This window comes from Anser anser (assembly GCF_964211835.1).
Source record: "Anser anser genome assembly, chromosome: 1".
Taxonomy (NCBI): domain Eukaryota; kingdom Metazoa; phylum Chordata; class Aves; order Anseriformes; family Anatidae; genus Anser; species Anser anser.
In genome coordinates this window covers 127318008-127342212 of record NC_139720.1, presented here as the reverse complement: position 1 = coordinate 127342212, position 24205 = coordinate 127318008, and the positions used below count along the sequence as shown (strand labels likewise).

The following is a 24205-nucleotide window of genomic DNA, read 5'->3' as shown; positions in this document are numbered from 1 at the left end:
TGTGCCAGGGGAGGTTTAGATTAGATATCAGGAAGAATTTCTTCATGGAGAGGGTGGTCAAGCATTTGAACATGCTACCCGGAGAAGTGGTGGAGTCCCTATCCCTGGAAGTATGTAAGAGGCCTGTGGATGTGACACTAAAGGACATGGTTTGGTGATGGGACACACTAGGTCAGATTGATGGTTGGACTTTGTGATCTTGAAGGTCTTTTCCAAACAAAATGATTCTATGATTCAGAAAAATGGTAATTATGTCATTGCAACTAATTCAGGAACTTCATCTAGACCATGAGTGAACTGTGTGGCATATAAAACAAACAAAAATGGTGAAACAGTTAAGCAATAAGAAAAACATGCCTTACTGCATGAGGCAGTTGAGACAGCTGGAAGTGATTGGGCTAGCCATAAGACTGTTTCACTAAAAGGTAAATCTAGGTATTCCAGCTGGTTTGGCAAAAATCCTAAGTAAATCTTCTTTTATATTTCTGAGGCAAAAGGTAAGAGAGAGAAACAGCATATAAATTCTTTGCTAATAGAAGATGGCATGGTATTATTTTTAGACTAGCATGATCAACATAGAGGAACAGAGGAACCTCCTGGGTTTAGTCCTCTACCGTTGCAGTTAATCACCTTCATTTAATCCTATTCAGAAATTTATAAAACTCCATATTCAAATAGGTCATGAATTGTTGATGATAGGATAAGTAAAAGGTGGTAAACTGTGTGAATGATTGTCTGGTTCTCTTAATTCCAAGAAGAAATGTTGGAGAAAGGAGAGGAAAGAGAACAAAATTACAATTAGTCTGCCAGCAGGAGAAAGTCATCACTCCTAGTGACTTTGCCACAGAAAAAAAACACGTCTCAGAAAGCACTATAAAGTGCATTAGGATAGCAGGATAATTCAGGCTGGGAGGGACTTCAGGAGGTCTCTACTCCAGTCTTCGTTTTTAAGCAGGGTCAGCTCTGAGGTCAGACCAGGCTGTTCAAGTCTTTGCCCAGTCAGGTCTTGAAAACTTCTAAAGATGGAGTTTGCTCATGGCCAACCTGTTCCACTGTTCGGCTGTCCTCATGGCCAAAATAGTTGGAGGTGAGTGATAATACAGAGATTTCAGCAATGACTGAAAGAATAGTAACTTGTCCAGATTTAAGACATAGTTTCTGTTGTAATATCACTATTAAACGAAAATTATATTGTGAAAGTGTCTCAATAATCTCACATTTGTTCTGCCAGTTCTAGATTCTCACTCCTTTGAACTCAAGCTTTAAGAAAGTAGAAGTGCAAGTACAGCTTCTATACTGACTTCTGTTTAAGCATTTTGTTTGTCAAATTGTAATATTTTGTATTCTCAGGAAGGAGTGCTAAATTATTTTAATTATATGGAATAATACCTGTATTCTTCCCAAGGAGTATTATCGTTGTCACAGATGAGAGAATATTTTCAGATCTGTATATTTTTTCTCTTTGAAAGGATTAGTCAATACCATGAGTTTTCTCTTTTTGGGGAACTGATTGCTGAAATGAAATTTGAAGGTGTTGGATATGGGAGACTTTATATCTATTTTCATATACTCTGTAATTTTTATTAAAATTCAGAATTGCTATTGCAGCAAAGCAAAACACAGTAGAGATTGGTTTATAGGTCATCATGAAGCACAATTGAACTCCTCTGTGGAAAAAAAATAAATATCTGTTATCTTTTTTTGCATCTGAGCATGAGGGAAAAAAATGGCCTGTTATAATTCCTTTCCATGATGAAGCTGAGGAATTCTTCAAAAGTGAGAGAATTACTGTAAAGGTCATCTAGTCCAGCTCTGCCAGTATAGATTTATCCCCTACTACATATGATATAATGCTCTGAAAGTGTAATTTTACATTGTCAAGAGATGTAGATCTATCGACTAATAAATCTCCCAGCTCAGTACATTTCCTAATTTCCTTTCACATCCCCATTCTGTATTTTTTCTGTTATCTGTTTCATTTAATCATTCCTTGTTACATCCTACTTTTATTGCGTGATAGAAGACTTCTACCTTTGTAGGTAGAAGGAATTAACATTGTTTCTACACCAGTAATTTATATTAACTGTAGTTGATACAATCACAATAGCACAGTTGAGAGATTTTTTAATGCAAAAAAAAAGTGATTTAGTCCCTTGGTCATTCCCCTTTGATAAAGAGATTAAGCATGGTATATTGTAGCGAAGAAGTGTAAGGCATTGTACAGAGTGGACTCAGCATGAGTTATTACTGCAATATGGTGGGGAATGTCACATCTATGGGAAGTTACGTCTGGGTCTTGACTTCTCAGCTGTCTCCCCTCTGTACTCCTTTTTGCAAAAGGAAAATATCAGGATTATGAAAGCAGTGGATCACGGACATTGACTGGCGTGAGTCATGAAATTTGACATTGTAAAAATCTTATACTCTGAATGGTGAAAATGTTGTTTGAATTAAGGGTGAGCAGATACACATTTCAGAATACCATTTGATCAAAATGCTTTGACAGGCAGCACAATTGTCTCCAAACCAGTGATTTTTCAAAGTAGTGGTTTTGACTCAGCAGGAGTCTCTGCCCTATTCCTCTGCCCCACTTACACGACGGTGGTCCCTACGAGCCTAATGCTGACAGAAAATGTGGGAAGTTGTATGGTTATACTAGGAGGAAAATGGCTCTTTGCAGCAGTGTGGCTCCTGAACAGAAGCTATTTTATAAGATGTTTCTGTTTTACTGGAAAGAAGTACTTGTTGCTTAGTGCCTGATCTGTGAGTCAGTCAATCCATCTGTTACTGTACTGTGGAGGAAAAAAACTTCATATTCTTCATATAGCAATAACTGCTTTTTGTCCACTTCTGAAGTATTGTCAGGTTGTCCTTAGTAAATAATGTTTCTAACACTAATGACTGCTGACTTTAGAATGAAGTGTAAAACTAATTTTGTAAGTTGTTTTGTACCCATAAGGTCACGATGGCCAACGTAGAATTAAAAAGACCTAATATTACCTTTCCCCACCTTCCGAGAAGTGCTGTTTCATCTTATGTTCAGAGGAAATCTCACTAAATTCCAGCAAGTTATGCGACTTTTATCCTGCAATGGACTGTTATTTTTTTACCTTAATTCATAGATGCAATCAAACTGTTGGGCATGAGTTTTTACAGAATGTGCAATGGCTAAGGTACAAATTACTCTTTCCCTCATTTCCTCATGGAAACTTCCACTCTGTTAAATATTGTGTTATTTCTAGGTAGTCAAGAGCTACCTGGATTCAGTACTGATGTGTGATTATTACTACAGCTAATACTGCAAGCTATTCCTGGTAGCATGGTGCCACAGATAAAGAGGCTGAAAGCACTACTTTCTGGAAATGTCATTTTAGTCCTGAAGGGTACAAATGCAGGGACATCTCCAAGCCTTGGAAATGATTATAATGACTTGTCCTTAACAGTAATGTAACCAGTAGATAACGTTTTCTCCTGATGAACAGTACAAATATTTCATCACTGAAAAAGAGCAAATTTGGCCTTGTATGCTTTGTCTTCTAAAGATGATCAAAAAAGCATTTCAGTGACTGTCTTGTGTATCTTCTTTGCTAATACTGCTTCTTTCACACACACCTATGTACTCATTTCCTGTTTCACCAAAGTCTTTGTAACCTCCTAGCTCTAGAAATGTACAATTTTGTTTTATTGACTTTTTTCACCAAAAACGTAGTACTATTGAAAGTCAAAATGAGTTTTCTGTTTCTTTCATTGGAAGAATATTATGCCTGAGTGCTAACAGAGACTTGTAAGAGTTTATATTCCTTGAAGCAGTTCTGCCCTCGTTCATTACAGGGTACCTACATCCCCTGCACCTTTCTCTGTTGCACAGCCAGACTGAGCAATAGGAAAGAGAGATCATGCATAAGGACATACTCAGAAGTGTTGGTAACAGCTCCTGCAGAAGCAGCTGTGTATGTACTCCTTCTACAATAAGCATCTAGGTGTAGGGGGCAACTGAGGTTTGTTTGATTGACTTATGTCTGCTGTAGGAACAACACTGCAGGGCATAAGCAGTCCATAATGTTTTTGGAGTACACATGTGGTGGGCTCTTCTCACTGATGAAAGGACAAGAGGCAATGGACAAAAACTGAATTACAGGAAATTCCATATAAATATAAGAAAAGCTGTTTTTACTGGGAGGATGCTTCAGCACTGGAGCAGGTTGCCCAGAGAGTTTGTGGAGTCTCCGTCCTTAGAGATATTCAAAATATTATATTAGAGATATATTAGATAATATATTAGAGATATTCAAAACCCAACAGGACATGGCCCTCAGCAACCTGCTCTAGGTGACCATGCTTTGATCAACAGGAGACGATCTTCACAGGTGCCCTCCTTCCTCAAGCATTTTGTGATTCTCTGACTGGTCCTTTCAATTCAATAAAAGATGAATCTGGGAATTACTGGGGAGTAGAAATAAAAATAAAGGGTTCAGTACTATTCTGTACTGGGTTATGATTAAGTTTCTTTTTCCTTCTTAAATGAATGCAGCAATGACCACAATGGATGCAGAATGGAACAACTGATGCAACTTGGACATTTGCCATTAAATAATACATAGTTTCTGAAGCCTTCCTAGATTACTTACTGTCAATAAAAGCAGCGTGGGAGGTACAAAACTTACATGTTTCAGAGTAGATGCAAAGCAGAAGAATGATCTCAGAATAAATTATTCTAATAAACAGCACTTGTCTAGCTGAACTTTTTATTCTCATTTGCTTCAGGCAGCTATGACAGTGCTTCAGTCCTTGTTCTGTTGGTATAAAAGACAGTGGAGGAAGATGTTTGATCATATCAAAATCATTTAGATTTTATTATTGTCCAGAAGTTTTACTGCTTCTGTATTTCAGTTGGAGAGTCCTATGGCTTAATGGCTAAAAGGAAAAACTTTTCCTGGTGGTAGAAATTAGGACAACGATATAATTTTCTTGATATGGCCTGAAGATTTAAAAAAAAATAAAAATAAAAAAGTTTAATTTGCCTAAGTTTTGCATGTGTTGTGCTAACAACTTTGCACAGACTAGTGCAAAACATCCCTTAAATGCAACATTTACAACAGAATACACCAACATTACATGAAAAAGTTGGGAATGGGAGAATGAATAAGAATCCCTCAATAGAGAAATCTGTGCTTACTATCAGATTTCAGACAACCACAGTTTTGTCCTTAGCTAGAATATTCCTCTTGGAGAGGCAGCTATAATAAAAGTTATATGATTAGATATCTTTGATTTTATCAACCTTTGTAGACTTAGTAATAAGGAGAGATTCCTGCACAGGCGATATAACCGTATCAGGACAGGTATCTAGAAAGTGGGCAGCTTCAGTGTTGATGGCCACGTTTAACAGTAAAACGGTCTTTAGCATGTTTCTGTCAAGACACATACTGTTTATCCTTGCAGTCACTAATAAATTGCATGTGTTGTGATGTCATGGATGGAGCTCCAAAAATACAGGAACCCAGTCAGAACTGTAATTATGCGTGATAAGTGGCATAGCCATGTACTGTAGCTCTTATACTTCCTAGATGCCTTTCAAAGGCTTCTGTGGGAAAGGGGGAGAAGGAGTATGAATAGGAATAGAGACATGAGTTGTCAGTTAAATGTAAAAAAAATCTTGCTGGCAATGGACTTTTTGACTGCTGCTACAAAAGCTATTGCTTTACCAACTTTTGCAAATACGCATTCATTTGGTCTTAACATTGAAAGACCTTGCAAAGCAGTACTATTCTTATTATATTATATGTTATTATAGTAATTATTTTTCTTATTCTTAAGCAGTACTTATTTTCGTACTGAAAAAGTAAAAGTAAGGGAGGAGGAAGAAAACAGGAAAACATACCAAGCCCATTCGGGGATCCATTCTTCCACTGACTGTTAATGTGTCTGTGCCTCACAACCCATTTGACAGGACCAGTGATTCATGCTTCTGTCTGAAGTACCTGCCATTTAAAAGTACCTGCCATATAAAATATCCACAGGATATTTAGTAGAAGGATTCTGGCTTTTTGGCATTTTGTTTGTACTACAAAACTTCAAATTTAAAAGTCTGTTCATATATAATGTTCATACTGTGTTTTAGTATTAAATGTCTTAGCTAGAACCTCAGTGAATGCCCAGTGAATGTCCTTTTAAATCCAGCCATGATATTTTATTATAGAGTGTGCTCAAGAGCACAGAGCTGTGAAGGGAAAGAAAAAGTATGCGTTACCAAAGCGCCAAAAGATCAAGATTTGATCCAATAAATTTTGCTTTGGGGAGGCGAGACTGAAGGTTTTGGGGCATTGTTAATCAACTGCGATGTCTTTTGCCTGTAAATCACTTTTGATTCCAACTTGCTATGGATTTATGAATTACTCATGTATGATGACTGTTTTGTGATCAGCTTGTGACTTGAGTTTAGGAAACATTTCTGGCTTTCCTTTCATAAATTCACCACTGTGCTTTTGTATTAGATTTTCTCTCATATCGGCCATCCCATTTACTGTATTTGCATTTTACCTATCCCTGCTTTTAAAGGCATTTTGTAAACTAGAGCTCTTGTAATGTATTAAAAATACTTTATTCGCAACTTAGTGCTACTTGATGCCATTTTTGGCAACTAAATAGTTTGTAGCCACAGATAAGTTAGACAATGTTGAATATATGAGAAGTTCAAAATCCAGAATGCAAATGAAAAATGAACAAACAAGCAGCAAAATGTAAGATGAAAACAGAATACAGTAGGATTTGTACAGTCAGATACAGTTAGTGAATACAGGAATAGTAGCATATCCTAAAACATCCCCCATGACCTGACATGATTAGATTTGCCAAACTCAAATATTTTTTTGCAGATATTCTTTCTTTTAGCAGTCCCTGAAGTCCAGTCAATACACAAAACAATCCTAGATAGGATCATAAAATTATTAAGGTTGGAAAAGACCTCCAAGATCATCTGGTCCAACTGTCCCCGTACCACCAATATTACTGCTAAACCATGTCCCTAAGGACAACATCCAGCCTTTCCTTTAACACCCCCAGGGACGGTGATTCCACCACCTCATCAATAAAGATATTAAAGAAGGTGGTTCCCAATACCGACCCCTGGGGAACACCACTCATGACTGATCACCAGCTGGATTTCACTCTGTTCACCACCACTCTCTGGGCCTGGCTGTCCAGACAGTTTTTAACCCATCAAAGAGTGTACCTGTCCAAGCCATGGGCTGCCAGCTTTTCCAGGAGAATAATGTGGGAGACCATGTCAAAGGCTTTGCTGAAGTCTAGGCAGACTACATCAACAGGCTTTCTCTCATCCACCAGGCAGGTCACCCGGTCATAGAAGAAGATGAGGTTGGTCAGGCAGGACTTGCCTTTCATGACCCCTTTCATGAACCCATGCTGACTGGGCCTGATCCCTAGATTGTCCCGAATACATTGCGTGATTGCATTCAAGATGACCTGTTCCATCACCTTTCCTCGCACCGAGGGTAGACTGACAGGCCTGTAGTTCCCTGGGTCCTCCTTACAACCCTTCTTATAGATAGGTATTACATTAGCAAGTCTCCAGTCATCTGGGACACCTCCGGTTGACCATTTCCACTGATAGATGATGGAAAGTGGCTCGGCAATCACATCATAACTTGGAGAGCACAGACTTTCCCCATTCCACTTTTTAGTAGATTCTCTGTTGAGTGTTATTTCAGCTGTAGGTGACAGAATCACAGAATGGTTGAGGTTGGAAGGGACTTCTGGAGATCATCTAGCCCAACCCCTCTGCCAAGCAGGGTCACCTAAAGCACATTGCACAGGATTGCATCCAAACAAGTTTTGAAGGAGAAGGAGACTCCTTCAGAGAAGGAGACTCCCCACACTTCCCGGGCAACCTGTTCCAGTGCTCTGTCACCCTCACAGTAAGCTGTGTAGTAAGTATGTTTCATCTGACCCTTAGCCTTGATAACTGATTCCTTCAGAGAATTAACTCACGCCTCATCTTCTCTCTCCTATGCCAATAAAGTCCTCTCTGGGCTCAGCTTCAGCTCTTGTTCTAAAAATAAAAATAAAAAAAAAATCCTTGCAGATGCCCTGTGTGGATTCAGCTAGCTTAAAGACCTAGCTGACTATAATCTTTTTGCTTGTTTTGAGAGCTAACATAACAAGAGGTCAGTACTTGGCCTTGCTGCAAATGAAAGAGTTATTTATTGTGAATGCAATTCTATTGCTAATTGGCAGCGGGTTTCAATCTTCCTGAACTCCCAGAGGTCTTCTGTCATGATACCTTTGTAACAAAGTCCTTGAAAACTATGTTTTGCATAAACATATGTGAAAATGATTAATACTACCTGTCTTTAGCTCTTAATGGAGACTAAACAAGATGGTGAACAAAAAGATTTAGCAAAATGCCATTGTTGGGAATACATGACTATTAAGTATGAGTTGTTAACAGTGATGGGTAGTATGACAATAAGTAGCCTTGAATTTTTCCCCTTTTTCACTTTTCATCTCCAAAAATTTTGGATCTCAACATACCAAGTACAGAGAAACTTATATACGGTGCATCAACACTGCGAAATCAGAACATTGTCAATGTAGTCAAATTATTGAGTGTGAGAGATTGATCAAATTGGCAGCACCAACTGTCCTTTTATTTTTTTTCCAGATACTGACTTTTCTATCTGCAGCAGAAAGTTACAAGCTACTCTGCTCAAACTAGAGCAAGTTATCTTAGAGTGACAAAGAGGAACTGTATGACTGTAAATAGTTCCTTAATGTCTAAACTTGCAGCTTGAGAAAAATTGGTTTTGACTTGAGCTTTAAAAAAAAAACAAAAAAACTAATAAAGACAACTGCTGTTTTCCTTCCCAATCATAATGAGCTCAGATGTAGGTAAGAGTTGGAGATTGTTATTGCCATAACCTGGTACTCTCTTCCAACTTTCCAAAAATGACGAAGTGGAGAATCCCTGAGAAAAATGTGAAGAAACAAATAACTGAAACAAGATTTTAGGAGCCATCAGGTTTAGCACTATTCTCTGTGGACAATACAGATCTTCAAAGAAATTTCAGTTGGTGTCTTTTGTAGTAAAGCTACATATTCCGTAACCATCAAAGGGTCCATTTAATTATTAGAATATATATATAATTTTGGACATGGATGTCATATTCTGTTGGTCACAGACACACTTATGTTAGCTCTTAGAGAAGCTTTTATATAAGTATTAGAGGAATAGTTTGACCCCAAGTATTTGGACTTCTTCCTTAGATTCTTGAAGTTTGGTAAAATAACCAGTTCCCCCAAATCAATTGTTTTGATAACCATTTGTTTTCCATTTGTCTTCTACTTTTATTTTAGGTATCAACTGTAATAGAAATTTTCTGTCATCACAGCTTATCAAATATCCATCTCTATAGATAGCAGTTTTGCTCTGATTTAATATTGATACTGGAAGATCAGTTGATTAACTTTCCTATTTGTCATGAAACAAATAAACCAATTGAAACTTAAATTATTTAACACTTTTATTTAAATAAGTTTTCCAAATAGAGAGCTATCAAATTACTGCTAAGTAGTTCATAATAAGTATTCATATTTTCAGGCTTCTGAATGTTAATGACTTGCTTTCAGTTTTGCTTCCCTTCTGATCATATATGCAAGTGTCTTGGTACTAATCAAGAAGCTGAAAGCAGATTTTGAGGATGAGAGAAAACCTGATAGTCTCATTTCTTGAAAGCTTTCTGCTGTATGTAGTACGATGCTGATCTGTGATTATGTGCCTGCTGATTTTGCTATGACATCTATATGTGATTATTTTTTTGCTAACGGAATAAATGCAGTTACAGGTTGCTGGTGACCTCTTTTTTAGCATGAACCTCCGCCTGGAAATTTTTGACTCTACAGTTACATTACTATGATATAATCCTAAAAGCATGGAGAGGTATACCCTAGGGCAGATTGCTATTTACACCTGTGTTGGTTTCTGATGGGCTTTCAGAACTCTGTCAATCATTTTGAAAAGTGTGAAAGTAAATATAACCCACATAGCAAGTTTGGTAATGAACAGTTGCAGGAACAGAGTAACTGTTATGACTCTTGAGTGCATAATGAAATCTCCAGTGGCTGATGGGATGTGCAGCCAAGCCCTCAGAATAGGTCAGACAAATACCATCTAGAAGTAGGCTAGCACCTTTGTCAAAATAAATAAATAAATAAATAAATCTGTTTTCCTCTTGAAATATGTATGCTTTGGAGTCTGCTCATAGTGCAAGCAAATATATATATATAAATAAGATTTTCTGATACTCTTCTTAGTGTACGTTTGTCAGAGGGTTTAGTTTTGGTATATTATTAAGTACAACAAGCTCAAACAACACATATTACAGCATAAAATGATTACATTCAAATAACTGAGGCTCAGGGTAATCAAGGGTGTTTTCCATCAAGTGTTATCTTGCTTTTGGGTAATGGAAAGTATTTGTATTTTGGGGCAACTGGAAAACATGTCATTCAGAATATGAATAAACAGTTGCCAATTTTCTTCAGGAATGAAAGTTTCCATTTGGGTTAAGAATCTATTTCATCTTTTCAGTGGCAGTTTTTTTCCATTTTATTTATTATTTGGAGTTACTAACAACTTTCTTTAGTATAGAACACTGTTTTCCGTTTACTTTTATTTTTGCTTTCAGAATTAGTAGGCGAGATGAATTCTTGGAAACTGGGACAAGATGAACGTGAAAACAGTTGCTCAAAGCTCAGGTTGTTTCAGAATCAAAATGCTTGACAGATGCAGCTTACCAGGGTTCAGTGTGTCTACTGAGTCAGTTAATTTCTTGATATTACACTTAATTATCATTGTATTGCTGGTAATTTACCGCCATTAACATGTTAGTATCTGCTGCTTGGGAATGCTGCAGCTGTGCGATGAGAGACATCCCTTGGAAGCTCAGCCTCAGCCTCCTGCATGTGAGCTTAGGTGCACAGGAAGTGGGGAGGAGAAAATGAAAAGAAAAGCAGCTCTTTAAATTGAAAAGAGTAAGGTGATCTGAGGGTTTGTTTTATCAGTTAGGAACAGGATTCAGGCTCATGGGGCTCTCAGTGCTATTGCTTAGATTTATTTTTAACAAATGGCAGAAAAGCTTTGATATTTGTATTGATTCGTGGTAAGCTAAAAGGTTTTAATGCTTAGTCACTATAATGTGGTCTTTTCTTAGTTTCAGCACAAATACATTTGTCTAACTATACACAAAATTAAAATTCAAAACAACTAAAAAGGTGTCATTAAATGTCCAACGTGATTAATTACAGATTTATTTTTTTTAATTGCCTGGAGTGATGGTGATTATCTGCCTTTGTATTTTTTTAACGGAAATAACCATGAAATGTGTTACATGCATTGCCGTTTTTAATGTTAGGATCTTAAAGAAATAATTTCCATCCTATCTTATTTCCAAGGCAATGAGTTGGTTCATGGAAGTGGATCAACTGGAGTGAAATACTTTTAGTCAAAACCTGGTAAAAAGTATAATATATATATATGGTTTCAATTTCAAAATATTGATTTGGAAGACTTCTTCCCAGTTGTGATTTACCAGAATTTTATTGTTATCTTTAAAAATATTAGACCTGTTTCTGACCTAAATATCTGATGTCCCAAAGACCATCATACCACTGCCTTCAAACCTACATTAGGCAGTGAACTAAAGCAATTATATCAGGAAGACCACAATTAGGCCATCTATTAGAAATGCAAGAGCTACATAGCTTCACTGTCATAGGAAACACAAAAACATTCCATTCTTATTAACAGAATGAGAGATTTTATAGAGAAATTTCAGTTGTTAATGGCAGACTAATTTGTGGCCTATTTTAATATTTTTCACTGTGTGCTTTTGCTTTACAACCTTAAGAACATGTTACCTCTTTATGACCAAAGATGCCAGTTTTCTTAAGCCTAGAAGGCTGTTGGTTGAAAGTGTTAAATGGTGATGACTTTAGTGTTCGCAACATTGCACTGCTTTTATAATAATCATATGGTTGAATATAAACACTCTATTATCACTTCTTTTGTTTTGATTTTCTTGTAGACATTTCAGCAGTCTTCTCTACAGCAGAAAAGTAAAAAGAAGAACAAAGGTAAAAATTAAATTTGTTTTGATGTTATTGGTTGGAAGGGAATCGAAAGCATGAGTGTGTACATATGCCAAAACTTCAGAACTATGTTAGAACAACTAGAACTTGTTAGCTCCAATCAAAAGTATAGTTCAGTTGAACACATATTGAGTTCATTGAACATCATATTGAGAAGCTGTTAGTCCATTACCAATGTCTCATAATATCCTCTTACCTTATAAGCATATAACTACTGATTTTTTTATTTTTTTTTAACATGTAGACTGTAGTATGTTTCGGGGCCAGGGCTGTTTTTGCAGCTGTGTGAGTATAACGTGTCAGTGCAGCCATTGCTCATTACCTTATCTGTCTGGTAATTATATCACAATAAACTGTTTTCCTTTGATGTAGAAGTACAAAGGCCTTAGGAAATGTTTAGCTGCAAAAGAAGGTACAAAGAGAGATTCCTGAATACCCATCAAGTATTTACATAGTTTTATTTTACAAGACTATTAAACAATTAGTAGCTAGGTGTGAAAGTACATGAATTTATATGTTGTGTGCTTTGATGTGACATGAAGTATTAATTTGTTGAAAATTATAAATAACCATTTTTCTTAACTTAAATATCTTGCCTTTCATTCCTCTATAACATCTCTTTCTGTATTGCTTTTTTTCTTTTTGTCTCATCTATAGAATATGAGCTCTCTGGGTTGCTGAACCTGGTTTGTTTGGGTTTGCTTTGTTGTTTGTTGTGTTTTTTTTGTTGTTTTGTTTGTTTGGTTGGTTTTTTAAGGTATTTTGTGGCCCAAATAAAAGGTTTGTTGTAATTTAATAATGGCATATTGAAGTTGAAAATTTTAATTAATTTTCTGAAGCAAGTATGTAGTGCTTTATGGCTACCTGGCTTGTTGACTTAGTGGACAAGCCAAACACTTTCACATCAACTCGTCATTTTCAGCTCCTATTCCTGGTAAAAGCAAAAGACGGATCTCTTGTAAAGATCTTGGCCGAGGAGACTGTGAAGGCTGGCTTTGGAAGAAGAAAGATGCCAAGAGTTATTTCTCCCAGAAATGGAAAAAATATTGGTTCGTCCTGAAAGATACATCTCTCTATTGGTATATCAATGAAGAGGTAAGCCTATATGCTCAATGCTTCATCAAATCCCCTGTGCAGTGCTATTGACATGGTTTTGTGGAAAGCCAGTGCTTTGAGTGCTTATATATGCAAAAAACTTTATTCACCCAAATAATCATACTGATGTTAACTAATTTACCATTAAAGTCTAAGGAGATTTGGTCCTTCAAATTCACCTTTTACTACAAGCAGAAAAAGCATACTTTTCAGTGTCGTGCTCTCACCATTTTAGAATAAATCTATCCTCAAACCATTGAAAGGGAAAAGGTAGTTATTTAATCTTGTCATTCAAGCTTAGTCATGAGAGTGTAAACTTCAATGATGTGCTGTCTAGTGTTCCTTGTTTATCTGTGCCAATGAAATCATCAAAAGCTCTGGCAATTACAGAAGATGCTTTTGTTTTTTCAGTTGTGTTCTCCTGTTGTTCCTTCTTTGTATATTTGTTATGATTTCAGTGCTTATGTACATTGAATTTAGGATCTCCAGAGCAGCCCAACTGAATTGTGTACAGCTTTGATTGTACAACATGTTTTGCTTTGTACATGCTTATCTATATCAGCTTTAGTAGAAAAGTGTTTTGCCAGTCAAGTAGAAAACTTTAAAATTAAACCCTGCTAGTCTCATTAGTAAGTATCCTGAGGTAAAATCATTGCCAACCTGTGAATGGACTTAGTCTTGGACTGCCTTACTTGTTATTTTAATCATTTGTTATTTTAATTTTGCTTTTGTGCAATTTTTTTAAAGTATTTTGATCCCAGACTTCTCCCTGTGTAGATAGAAAGCAAGTTGTACCACAAGTAGTTACTGAAGCCTGTTTTCCCACACACTCATTGCATTTGTGCCTTCATCCCAGCTTCAGATCAATAACCCTGACTCCCTCCTCCTCATCTTCCCTCCTACAAGGTCTTCATCAGGGCAGAAATTCATAGCTACAAGAACATTGACTGGTCACCAGTTGTGGCTAGTGGGTCTAAGGAACCATTGAGTTGCATGATGCTCTCCCTTGGAGAGGGCAGTGGTTTCTCTGTCTCCCTCCTGCCTCAGATTCCCTTGACTTTCTGAGACTGTTATTTTTGAGACCTCAGCTACCTCACCAATGGATTTTTTTTTTCCTTAGGCAACCATGCAAGAAAAAAGAAATAACAGATTTATTCTTTTTCCTTTTGTTTTTAAAGTACCTGCGAACTCAGTACTTCTTACAACCTTGTACCTCCCACAGAACAACTCCAGTTCCAGTTTTATATGCTAATATCTGTCATTTATTTATTTATTAGAAAGCAAATAGTCATATAGACTGCATATGTAACATATATTACTGGAAGATTCTGAGAGAACAAGATGTAATTCTGTGGAATTCATTAAAATACAGTTGCGTTTTCTGCAGCTCCACTGTCATGATCTTGTATTAATTTCTTATGCAAAGTTATGGACAGTCAAATAAGAGAGTCTGTGGTATTGATGTATTAGTGGCTTAAAATAATTTTCTCAATTTGTGAAGAGTCAAGAAAGATTGAGTATCTGATAAAATAAGCTGTGTGCAAGTCTTGAGAGGGGAGGTAGGTCAGATGTCTTCTTTATGTGCTAGAGAGAGATAACGGTAGCTGAAGAGATGTCATATATCCTAGCTGTGATATTGTATAAAGATAGTAAACCACACACATTTAAGTCACTTTTTTTCCCCCTATTTCTTACAGTACGCTGCATTTCTGCTTACTAATTAGTCCATTCTCCCCTGAAATTAACTAATTACAGTAACTAATTGCCTAAATATATTTGGTCATTTTGTATATTTTCAAATGTTGGTTCAGCTGTGAAATTGTTTGAGAAAACCAGGTATTTAAAATTGTATTTTATACCAAGGGATCTGTCTTACTACTTTGGCAAAAGTCCCAGTGAATTCTGTGGGAGGTTTGCCAGAGCAGAGCATACATCGGTATTCCTTATGTAAGAAGCAGGCAAGTGAAAATATCCTTAAGTTTTCAGTATGTATTTTTTTTTTCTGACACCTTAACAACAGTACTATTTAGAACTATCTTTGCAGGATGAAAAAGCAGAAGGATTCATCAGTCTACCTGAATTTAAAATTGACAGAGCTAGTGAATGCCGAAAGAAATAGTAAGTATGCTCAAAAGTAATGCAGTGATACAATAGGAACAATGATACAATAGAAAAAGTGGAACAAAGGACAAGGTTATCCCTTTAAACAGTGACATAATGGACTTTGTTACAAAGATTATTTGGCTAAATCACAGAATTAAATCATACAGAACAGTCAAATACAGTATTTGTATTTGGGGTTGTTGTTTTTTATCTGAAACCTTTAAGCTCAAGAAACCATCCGCGCATGCACACACACACACAAAAGTCTCCAGATTCATGTCCAAGCATCCATCTTTTATGTAACTCCAAATTAGTTTGCATAATCTCAAACTGTGCTGGCACAGTATGTCAGTCCCGAGGCAGAGTAAAACAAGAGAGTGACAGTTATTTTCTCTTTCTGGGGTATGAACTAAAGCTTTAAAGTAACTTTTCTTCTCACCTAGCTGTATTTGCTGGTGTCCGGGTTTGCACCATTGCATGAACCCATTCTTCATTTAGATGCAGGTGCAAGCATATGTAGTGACATGATAGGTGCATTCTCTCACAAATGTATTTTTAGAGTGAAAACTTTTTAAGTTGCCTTCTAATGGTTCTTACTGTTATTTGACTGAAGTTTATTGAGGCTGTAGAATCACTGAAAATTGTACAGAAAAGCCATTGCAAAAGTAAAACAATATGACTTATAGTATGTACAGTTATAAAGAAGAGACTGACCTTGTATCAGTTTGTCTACATAGCTCTGCAGGATGATCTCTGCTCTTCATGATGATTTCATAGGGCAGAAAATAAAATTGCCTTTAAAAAAAAAATAAATATCAGCTTGTGTTTATTGTATTGTGCCCTGTGTCCTTGGGCTATGTTGCTGAAGTGCTTCATTTTTATGCTTTTTGGGGCAGCAACATAAACTCAACCTATTTCTCAGAACTGCACCCTGTTTGAATTGTTTTTTTGTTTTTTTTTTTTTTTTAACTTGGTAGTATTTGCTAGATAGTAGTATATAAAATGTGGTTGTTAAAATTCCTTATCTCTTGGGTGGCAGATGAAGGGAAAAAAAAAAAAAAACCACTCTAAGAATTCAGATGACAAGTGCTGTAACAACTTTAAGCCAAATTTTGCGTCTCAGTAACTTGATGTGTTTCTAAAGTGAGCAGAGGTCACTGCATATCTGCTTTCACTTCTATAACATTGTGTAATGGTCTACAGTGTAGGAGTCCTTTTTGTCTCATTTTTACATGCTGCTTTCACTAGTGCTACCTTTCGTGGATTTCAATTTCACGTACCCAGTTTCTATATATATATATATATGTACATACACATACAAACATATATTAAAAACTGCAAGCATGATACATGAAGAACATCATTACCATTTTTCTAAAAAAAAAAAACCAACAATGGTCTAGAAAGGGAATTATTATATATATGATATATATATATATAATCCATTGTAGTTCAGAAAAATGGTACTGATGCTTTTTGTACACCATGCTTGCAGTTTTCCTTATTTTCTTCAGGACTGTTAGGCATTTTTTTCATTTTCTTATTTTAAGGGAGACCTTCAGGGTATTTGGAAAAATGATTCTTCTGTACTGTAAATTATTAATTACTTTCTGGTGCATTTTCTAGATCTTCAAGAACTTCACCATAAATCTTTATCCACATAGTTACAAAATTCTTTCAAGTAATTTATTTCATATTATGTATGAAATGCAGTAATTCTCTCAGCCTAGTCATGTTGATTACTTTGGGGGAAAGAAAAGATGAGATGTAATTGCCCGTTGCTTAGAATGACCTCAAGAACACGTTGTTGATTTATAACAGCTTTTCAAAAGTCAATCAGTGCATCACATTTTTCTGTTTGAAATGCAGTCGTTAGAGCTAAAGGTAATGTCAAGGTCATTGGGATGTCAGAAATCACCAGGACTGAGAGTTTTTCTGTTGTATTGAATAAATTGTTTGGTCAATTTTCTGTTCAGAAAAACTTGACACCTACAGTATATCTGTAAAATTGCCTAATAAATAAAACTGTATCCTTACCTGGTTAACTTTGTCCAAATGTACTATGCTGTAGGTATACAGTCTACTTATACACACATGATTCAAATATTGTTTAGAAAGGGGTACTTGCAGAACACTTCAGTCAGTGAAATCTGGCACAATCCTAAATGTTAGAATCAAAGAATTATAGAATATTCTGTGTTGGGAGGGATCCACAAGGATCAAGGATGTTATATTTGTATAACATGTCGGGAGGCTTCTAATAAGTCAGGAAATCTGAACCGATTGCTTGGTGACCATGCTAATTTATAAAAAAAAAAAAAATGTGCTATTACCTTTTTATAATTATGTTTTTCCTCTACAGTGCATTCAAAGCCTGCCATCCTAAGATCAAAAGTTTTTATTTTGCTGCTGAACATCTAGATGATATGAACAGGTAAGGAAGTCAAGCAAAGGTCAAGAAATCATCCCTTAAACATGGCACTTCCTTGAAGTTAGTGATAATAAATTACATGTTTATCTAAGAAATTAACAGTTAAGAAAATAAGTGCAGAGTAGCATTTTTTGTCTGCATATGCTAAATATTCAACTCATGCAAAAAATAGCTTTTTTGAAACAAAGATTTGAAGATTTTTAGAAACAAGATTCTATCTTTCTACTAAGAAGCAAAAAGCAATTTTTGAAAATAACCCATAAACACAATTTCAGAATTCAAGTTTTCTGTAAAGCTGTTCTTAGCTGTGTGACACCTGAAAACGTGCAACATCTCCAACTCTGCTTCCCAGCATACCTCCACGGACATGTGATACTTGCTCTGGGGATGCTTCTATTTCTGGCTCTTGAAGGAGTGATAAGTTGGAGAAGGATTTATAACAGTAACTGATTATTCTTATGCCAAACTTGAAAAAGGAGTTAGAGATTAAAGCAATTTGTTGTGCAGATTCCCTCCACCAACATGAATTTAACCTACAAATTGAAGTGAAAGTTTGACTTTAAGGAAGTTAGTGGGGAAAATCTCAGCAACTTGAAAAGACTGAGGTTTTAAGTCTCAGCTCTTTGTGTGCTGAGCTTAACTGTACCTATATTAAGCCAATTTTTCAAAAAAAAAATTGAGATTTCAGCATAAACACAATTACGCTTATTTAATGTAAAAGACAAAATCATGGATCCAATGCCTATTCAAATATTTGGAGGATCATTTCATTTATTTTCATAGCATAAATTAAAACTAATTCAGTTCAAAATAATATGTAGTTTTCATCATATGACAGGACACAAACAAACATCTATGATTGTAACCTGATAATTGTTCTGACTTACGTAATGTCTGTGGACATCCTAGCTGAGTAAAATTGCTGTTAAAACAGGAGAAAAAGGAGATAAAACTCAACTCATAAAACTCATTAGTTAGTGCTGTGGTCATGATTTAACCTCTCCTGTGTGTACTAGATTCAGGTACCTGGCCAATCGGCATCAGGGTACTGCCAGTACTTTACTGATAATGTTTGACTGAAAAAGTATACTAGTACTATTCTGTGTTTGCCTTTATTTAGAAATAGCTGTCTGGTAACATTTTCAAAGGTTCATGCATGACTGAAACTCATTTCAAAAGTCTCTCATCATTTAGAAAACTTAAAACCTTTTTATTTGTTTGTAAAATTTTAGGCTTGCCTTTACTAGATAACTCTGTCAAGCCAGTCACTCAAACAGCACAGCAAATAGAATAATGGCACGGTCTATTCAGCATATCCTGAACTACAGCAGCAGATAAATCATTTCTGTCAGTAAGTCCTCAGTCAGTATGACAAGGTGACTTGTTTCTGAGGATAAAAATTTATATAACACTTCAGTAATCAGAAATCAGAGGGAAATGTGCATCAATATGTTAAAAATATATTGCACAATCTAAAACTAACTTAAGAACTAGAAGATTTTTAACTTTGCAACATGAATCGTCTTTTTATCATATTTTGAAATATATGCTTACCAGTTCTTTCAGAAAGAGCTAGACCAAATTTTGATATGAATTATGCACATGTAAATTGAAAATAACTCCATCAATGTCTATGGAATTTCTTGAAATTCTTATGTCTGAATTGACATCACAGTCTCACCATATATTTTTATTTGATCCACTTTGTTTAATATATGATAAAAAGTAGTTCAACTTCACAAGCTTAATACACAAATTAACTCTATATTGAACAAAAACGTGTTACTGAAAAAATAATCTTTCAAATGCAGAAGTAATAAAATACAATACTTCCTACCTAAAAGTATGTTCTAGCCTAACCAAAGTCAAACACAGAATCAATATATTAAAAGTTAAATTAAAACTGTTTTAATCAATTTATGTTCTTCATTAGGTTTCAGAGGTACATTTTTGTCAGGTGTAATGCAGTCACTGCAGTTCTATTATATGTGAGGCACAAGAAATAAAGGAAATTAGAAAACTGCTAAAGCAGTCTAACAAAGTTAGAACTGGTTCCATTCCTTCATCCCTTGAATAAAATAACTTGGTTAAAAAAAAATAATAATAAAAAAAAAAAGGAAAGAAAAACTGTATACAGGACATGAAGTTTTTTTTGGGGTGTGTATACTCACATAAAACGTGTGTTTTAGTTTTAGGTAACTTTGTTCCTATTCAATTTTTCTTACTACTTTTATGACTGAGCCACACTGCTATGTTGGTAGAAGCTGGGAGAACTGTATTCACTGAACTTTATTGTTGTGGCATCTGAAATCCCTCTCCTTTGCATGGTTACACCAGCACAAGCATTCTTCCTACCCATACAACACATTTACGTTGGATGAGAAGAAGGATGGAATATCCTTCATTGATGCAAAGTACAATTTTGCTAATACAGGTTTATATTCATAGAAATACCTTGCTTCGAAATTTCTTGTTATTCCTATTCCAAGAAAATATTATGATGCACAAGGCAGTCCACATATTTCTACATAATGGTGCTATGTGTAACTTTATTTTGATTGTTAACTGTACCTGCTACTTTATGGACTAAATATGTTTTTTCCTCAGAGATCCCAATCATCAGTTCAAAGGCAAATGCAGCCTTTTCAGTGTTGGCTGGCTTAAATACTTTGCAAACTCTTATTGATCCTTTTTATTCCAAATATGATAAGCTATATAATCTATGCAGGAAAATGAAGTCTGTAGCTTCACATAGAATGGTTGTCTGAGAAATTCCTTGAACCTGTTGTAACCGAACTGTCCTCTGTATCTTTTTGTGTATAGGCAGAGTATTGAAATTTATAATTTCTTCCTCAATGTAGCTCTATAGTTAAGAGTAAAGATGACAAATCATCTTGTATTAGTAGCACGTGGGAATGTGTCCAGAAGATTTCAGTGAAGATGGCCTCTAAAATATTTCCAGCATCGTCTACGGGCCTCTTCATTCTGGTTAAACTGCAGCTGTTTACTTACAGACACTATATGGTATCCATACTCCCATTGCTATATAGCAGGTTCATCCTAATGCTTGAGCTTTATGGTTAAGGACAATTAGACACCCTGCGTTGACTAAAAGCTTTGCACCTACCTGGAGTTTGAGATAAGAGAGAAAAATGTTTCCTACTCTTCTGTTTGAGTGCCAGTACTGTGCATTCTTCTTTATAAGAGTTGTAAGTCTATAGAAAGATATATATTTTTAATCTGGTTCTGAGTGAGTCATAAAATTGTTTTAATTAGATACTGACAAGAAATATATACGCTATTCTTGAAAAGAAAAAGAAAACAAAAGCAAAACCTAGATGACTGCTGCAAGTACCAGTGTTACTTATTGTAACTATTATTGTCATAGTTAACAATAGTATAATTCTCACAAGAAAACTAAAGCTGCATTTGCAGTAAGGAAGGAATATTTTCTTGGCCTTTTGCCCTCTAAAAATTACAGCACACCACAGGGAAGACAGGTTTAAATCTTCCCATGTACAAGGGCTTTGCAGATTACTTTTAAATAGGTTTTAATATTCATAGTAAAGAGTTCTTCTATAACTGTACACTTGATACTTTCATCCCTTATGTTGTGTAAAGTAAGAATGAAAGAATGTTTTATTCTTCCTCCACTCTTCTAAAGATCGTCGCATTTCCCTGTGATATAACCCCAGTGTGATGGATTTCTCATACTCTAGCCTGAATGAACCTAACTCTAGTCATGATTTATTAAAATAATACTAATTGTCTAACCATAGATGTTCTAGCTGTATCTAATGAAGCTTTAGTGGCCATATACCAGAAAATATGCAGAAGTCAATACCATTCTTTTAATTTATGAACTAGCAAACCACTCAAAAGACATAGTTATTAACTGTTTACAACCAGATCAGTGCCTGGTCAGTCATCCCACAGGCACTTGTAGGTGATATTCCAAACCATGACATAAACCATGAACTACAGAAAATCATTAAATGTGATTCATAGAATCATAGAATCATAGAATATCCTGAGTTGGAAGGGACCCTTAAGGATCATCAAGTCCAACTCTTGACACCGCACAGGTCTACCCAAAAGTTCAGACCATGTGACTAAGTGCACAGTCCAATCTCTTCTTAAATTCAGACAGGCTCGGTGCAGTGACCACTTCCCTGGGGAGCCTGTTCCAGTGTGCAACCACCCTCTCTGTGAAGAACCCCCTCCTGATGTCAAGCCTAAATTTCCCCTGCCTCAGCTTAACCCCGTTCCCGCGGGTCCTGTCACTGGTGTTAATGGAGAAAAGGTCTCCTGCCTCTCGACACCCCCTTACGAGGAAGTTGTAGACTGTGATGAGGTCTCCCCTCAGCCTCCTCTTCTCCAGGCTGAACAGGCCCAGTGACCTCAGCCGTTCCTCGTACGTCTTCCCCTCCAGGCCTTTCACCATCTTCGTAGCCCTCCCCTGGACACTCTCCAACAGTTTAATGTCCTTTTTATACTGTGGTGCCCAGAACTGCACACAGTACTCGAGGTGAGGCCGCACCAGCGCAGAGTAGAGCGGGACAATCACCTCCCTTGACCTACTAGCGATGCCGTGCTTGATGCACCCCAGGACACGGTTGGCCCTCCTGGCCGCCAGGGCACACTGCTGGCTCATATTCAACTTGCTGTCTACCACGACCCCCAGATCCCTCTCTTCTAGGCTGCTCTCCAGCGTCTCATCGCCCAGTCTGTACGTTCAGCCAGGGTTTCCCCGTCCCAGGTGCAGGACCCGGCACTTGCTCTTATTGAACTTCATGCAGTTGGTGATCGCCCAGCTCTCCAACCTATCCAGATCCCTCTGCAAGGCCTTTCCACCCTCATTCGAGTCCACAACTCCTCCAAGTTTGGTGTCATCAGCAAACTTGCTCAAAATACCTTCTATAGGTATGAAGTCAGTCTGTTTTCTCTCTTTTAGACTGGTATACAGTTCCTGGGTTATTGTTAGATTATACTTTTCAGGAAATATTTTTTTTTTCTGGAATAATCTACTATAGCTGTAACCACTGACAATTAACTGATAATTTAATTGGTTACCTCACTCTCAGGCACACAAAATGCTATCTCATGTTTAGGATGGAATGAAGTTTCCCAAATGGAGAACCCTTATAGTTGTATCATTTAATATTTTGTGGTGAGCAGGCCTACTCAAAGGGGTATGGTAGGCAGTTGTTTCATGTCGACTGCACTGGGTGGTGTTAAGCCCTGAGCTGAACTGGGAATGTGAGATCCAAACTGTGTGAGAGGCCAGCAAAGCCCACCTCTGCTGTCTGCCACGCCATACAACAGAGCAGGTGCTTGCCTGGTCATGCTCTTTGCCCTCTGTACAAGGACAGGTCTGTGGCCTTTGCTGGTCCCAGGGCATAACAGTGCTGGAGTGGTGTGGGTGAGGTTCCCACATCAGTGCCTCTGATTTGGGCTGGCAGAACTGTCGAGACAGGTGAGCTTCACTCCCTAAAGAAAGCCTTCACATATCAGGAATGTGAACTTAAAAGAGAGTTTTGGAGAGGGATGACTTTTTTCTTCTGTGAAGATGTGCAACAGTTGTCTGAAGCATGATTTGTTGGATTTCTGTCCCTGTGTGCCAGTGATTTTTTAAAGTGTATGGCACTTGCTAAAAAGAAATTTTAAGTCTTTTCTTCAGCTCCCCTGTTCTTCTGGCAGAAACTTTGATTGTAAGTTAATATGCAGTGTGCTATAATCACTTCAGTAGATCTCTAGCATCCTTCCCAATGTACAATGACTTATGGGCCATTAATGTAATTTACAGATAACACGTGATCAGGTTGTGTAAGGGGCAGTAGCAGAAGGTTATTTCAAGGACAGCAACTGTATTTTATGATCTAACGTCTGTTTATCCTGAACTGAAGTATCTTAAAGGTTGGCATGCTGGACTGATTGCAAAGATCTCACCAAAGGTCTCTCTTGCTGGTAAAATACTACATGCTGTTTCCATATTGCAATATGCAAATAACAGCCATCAGGCCAGTTTTCTGAAACAGGAGTTTCACATTTCTGAAGGCAATGCAGAACTGACTCCAGCTGACCTTCTGTATGCACTAGCAGTAAAATTGCAAGCCACTGACTGGCTTGGCAAACCAGGTCCGTCATCCTGTAGTCAGGATGACGTGTGTAAGTAATTCCAGGTTTAACATGGAATGGACTACCATAGGAGGCTGTCATGGTCGTTTAAAGCATCATTGATGGAGGAACTGATTTAGGCTATTTGGATAATGAATACACTGAGAGCCTTTTGGGGGAAGAGGGCAGGCTGAATCAGCGTTGCTACAGGCAGTCAAATGTATGCTTTTCAATGACAGTCCTGCTAGAAGAGAATAGCAATAGTTTATTTTCAATACATGAAGCTTATGGAAG

At 36.7% G+C, this 24205-nt stretch overlaps 1 protein-coding gene across 11 annotated transcripts in view; it reads left to right on the top strand.

Annotated features, from left to right (window-relative positions):
• CNKSR2 (connector enhancer of kinase suppressor of Ras 2) overlaps positions 1-24205 on the top strand; it is a 224254-nt gene that overhangs the window by 148157 nt on the left and 51892 nt on the right. For all 11 annotated transcript variants that reach the window (XM_083826294.1, XM_083826291.1, XM_083826293.1 and 8 more), the window contains 4 exons: positions 12102-12150; positions 13088-13260; positions 15305-15378; positions 17726-17797. In XM_083826294.1, the coding sequence (XP_083682420.1) occupies positions 12102-12150; positions 13088-13260; positions 15305-15378; positions 17726-17797 (368 nt within the window). The remainder of the gene's footprint in view (positions 1-12101; positions 12151-13087; positions 13261-15304; positions 15379-17725; positions 17798-24205) is intronic.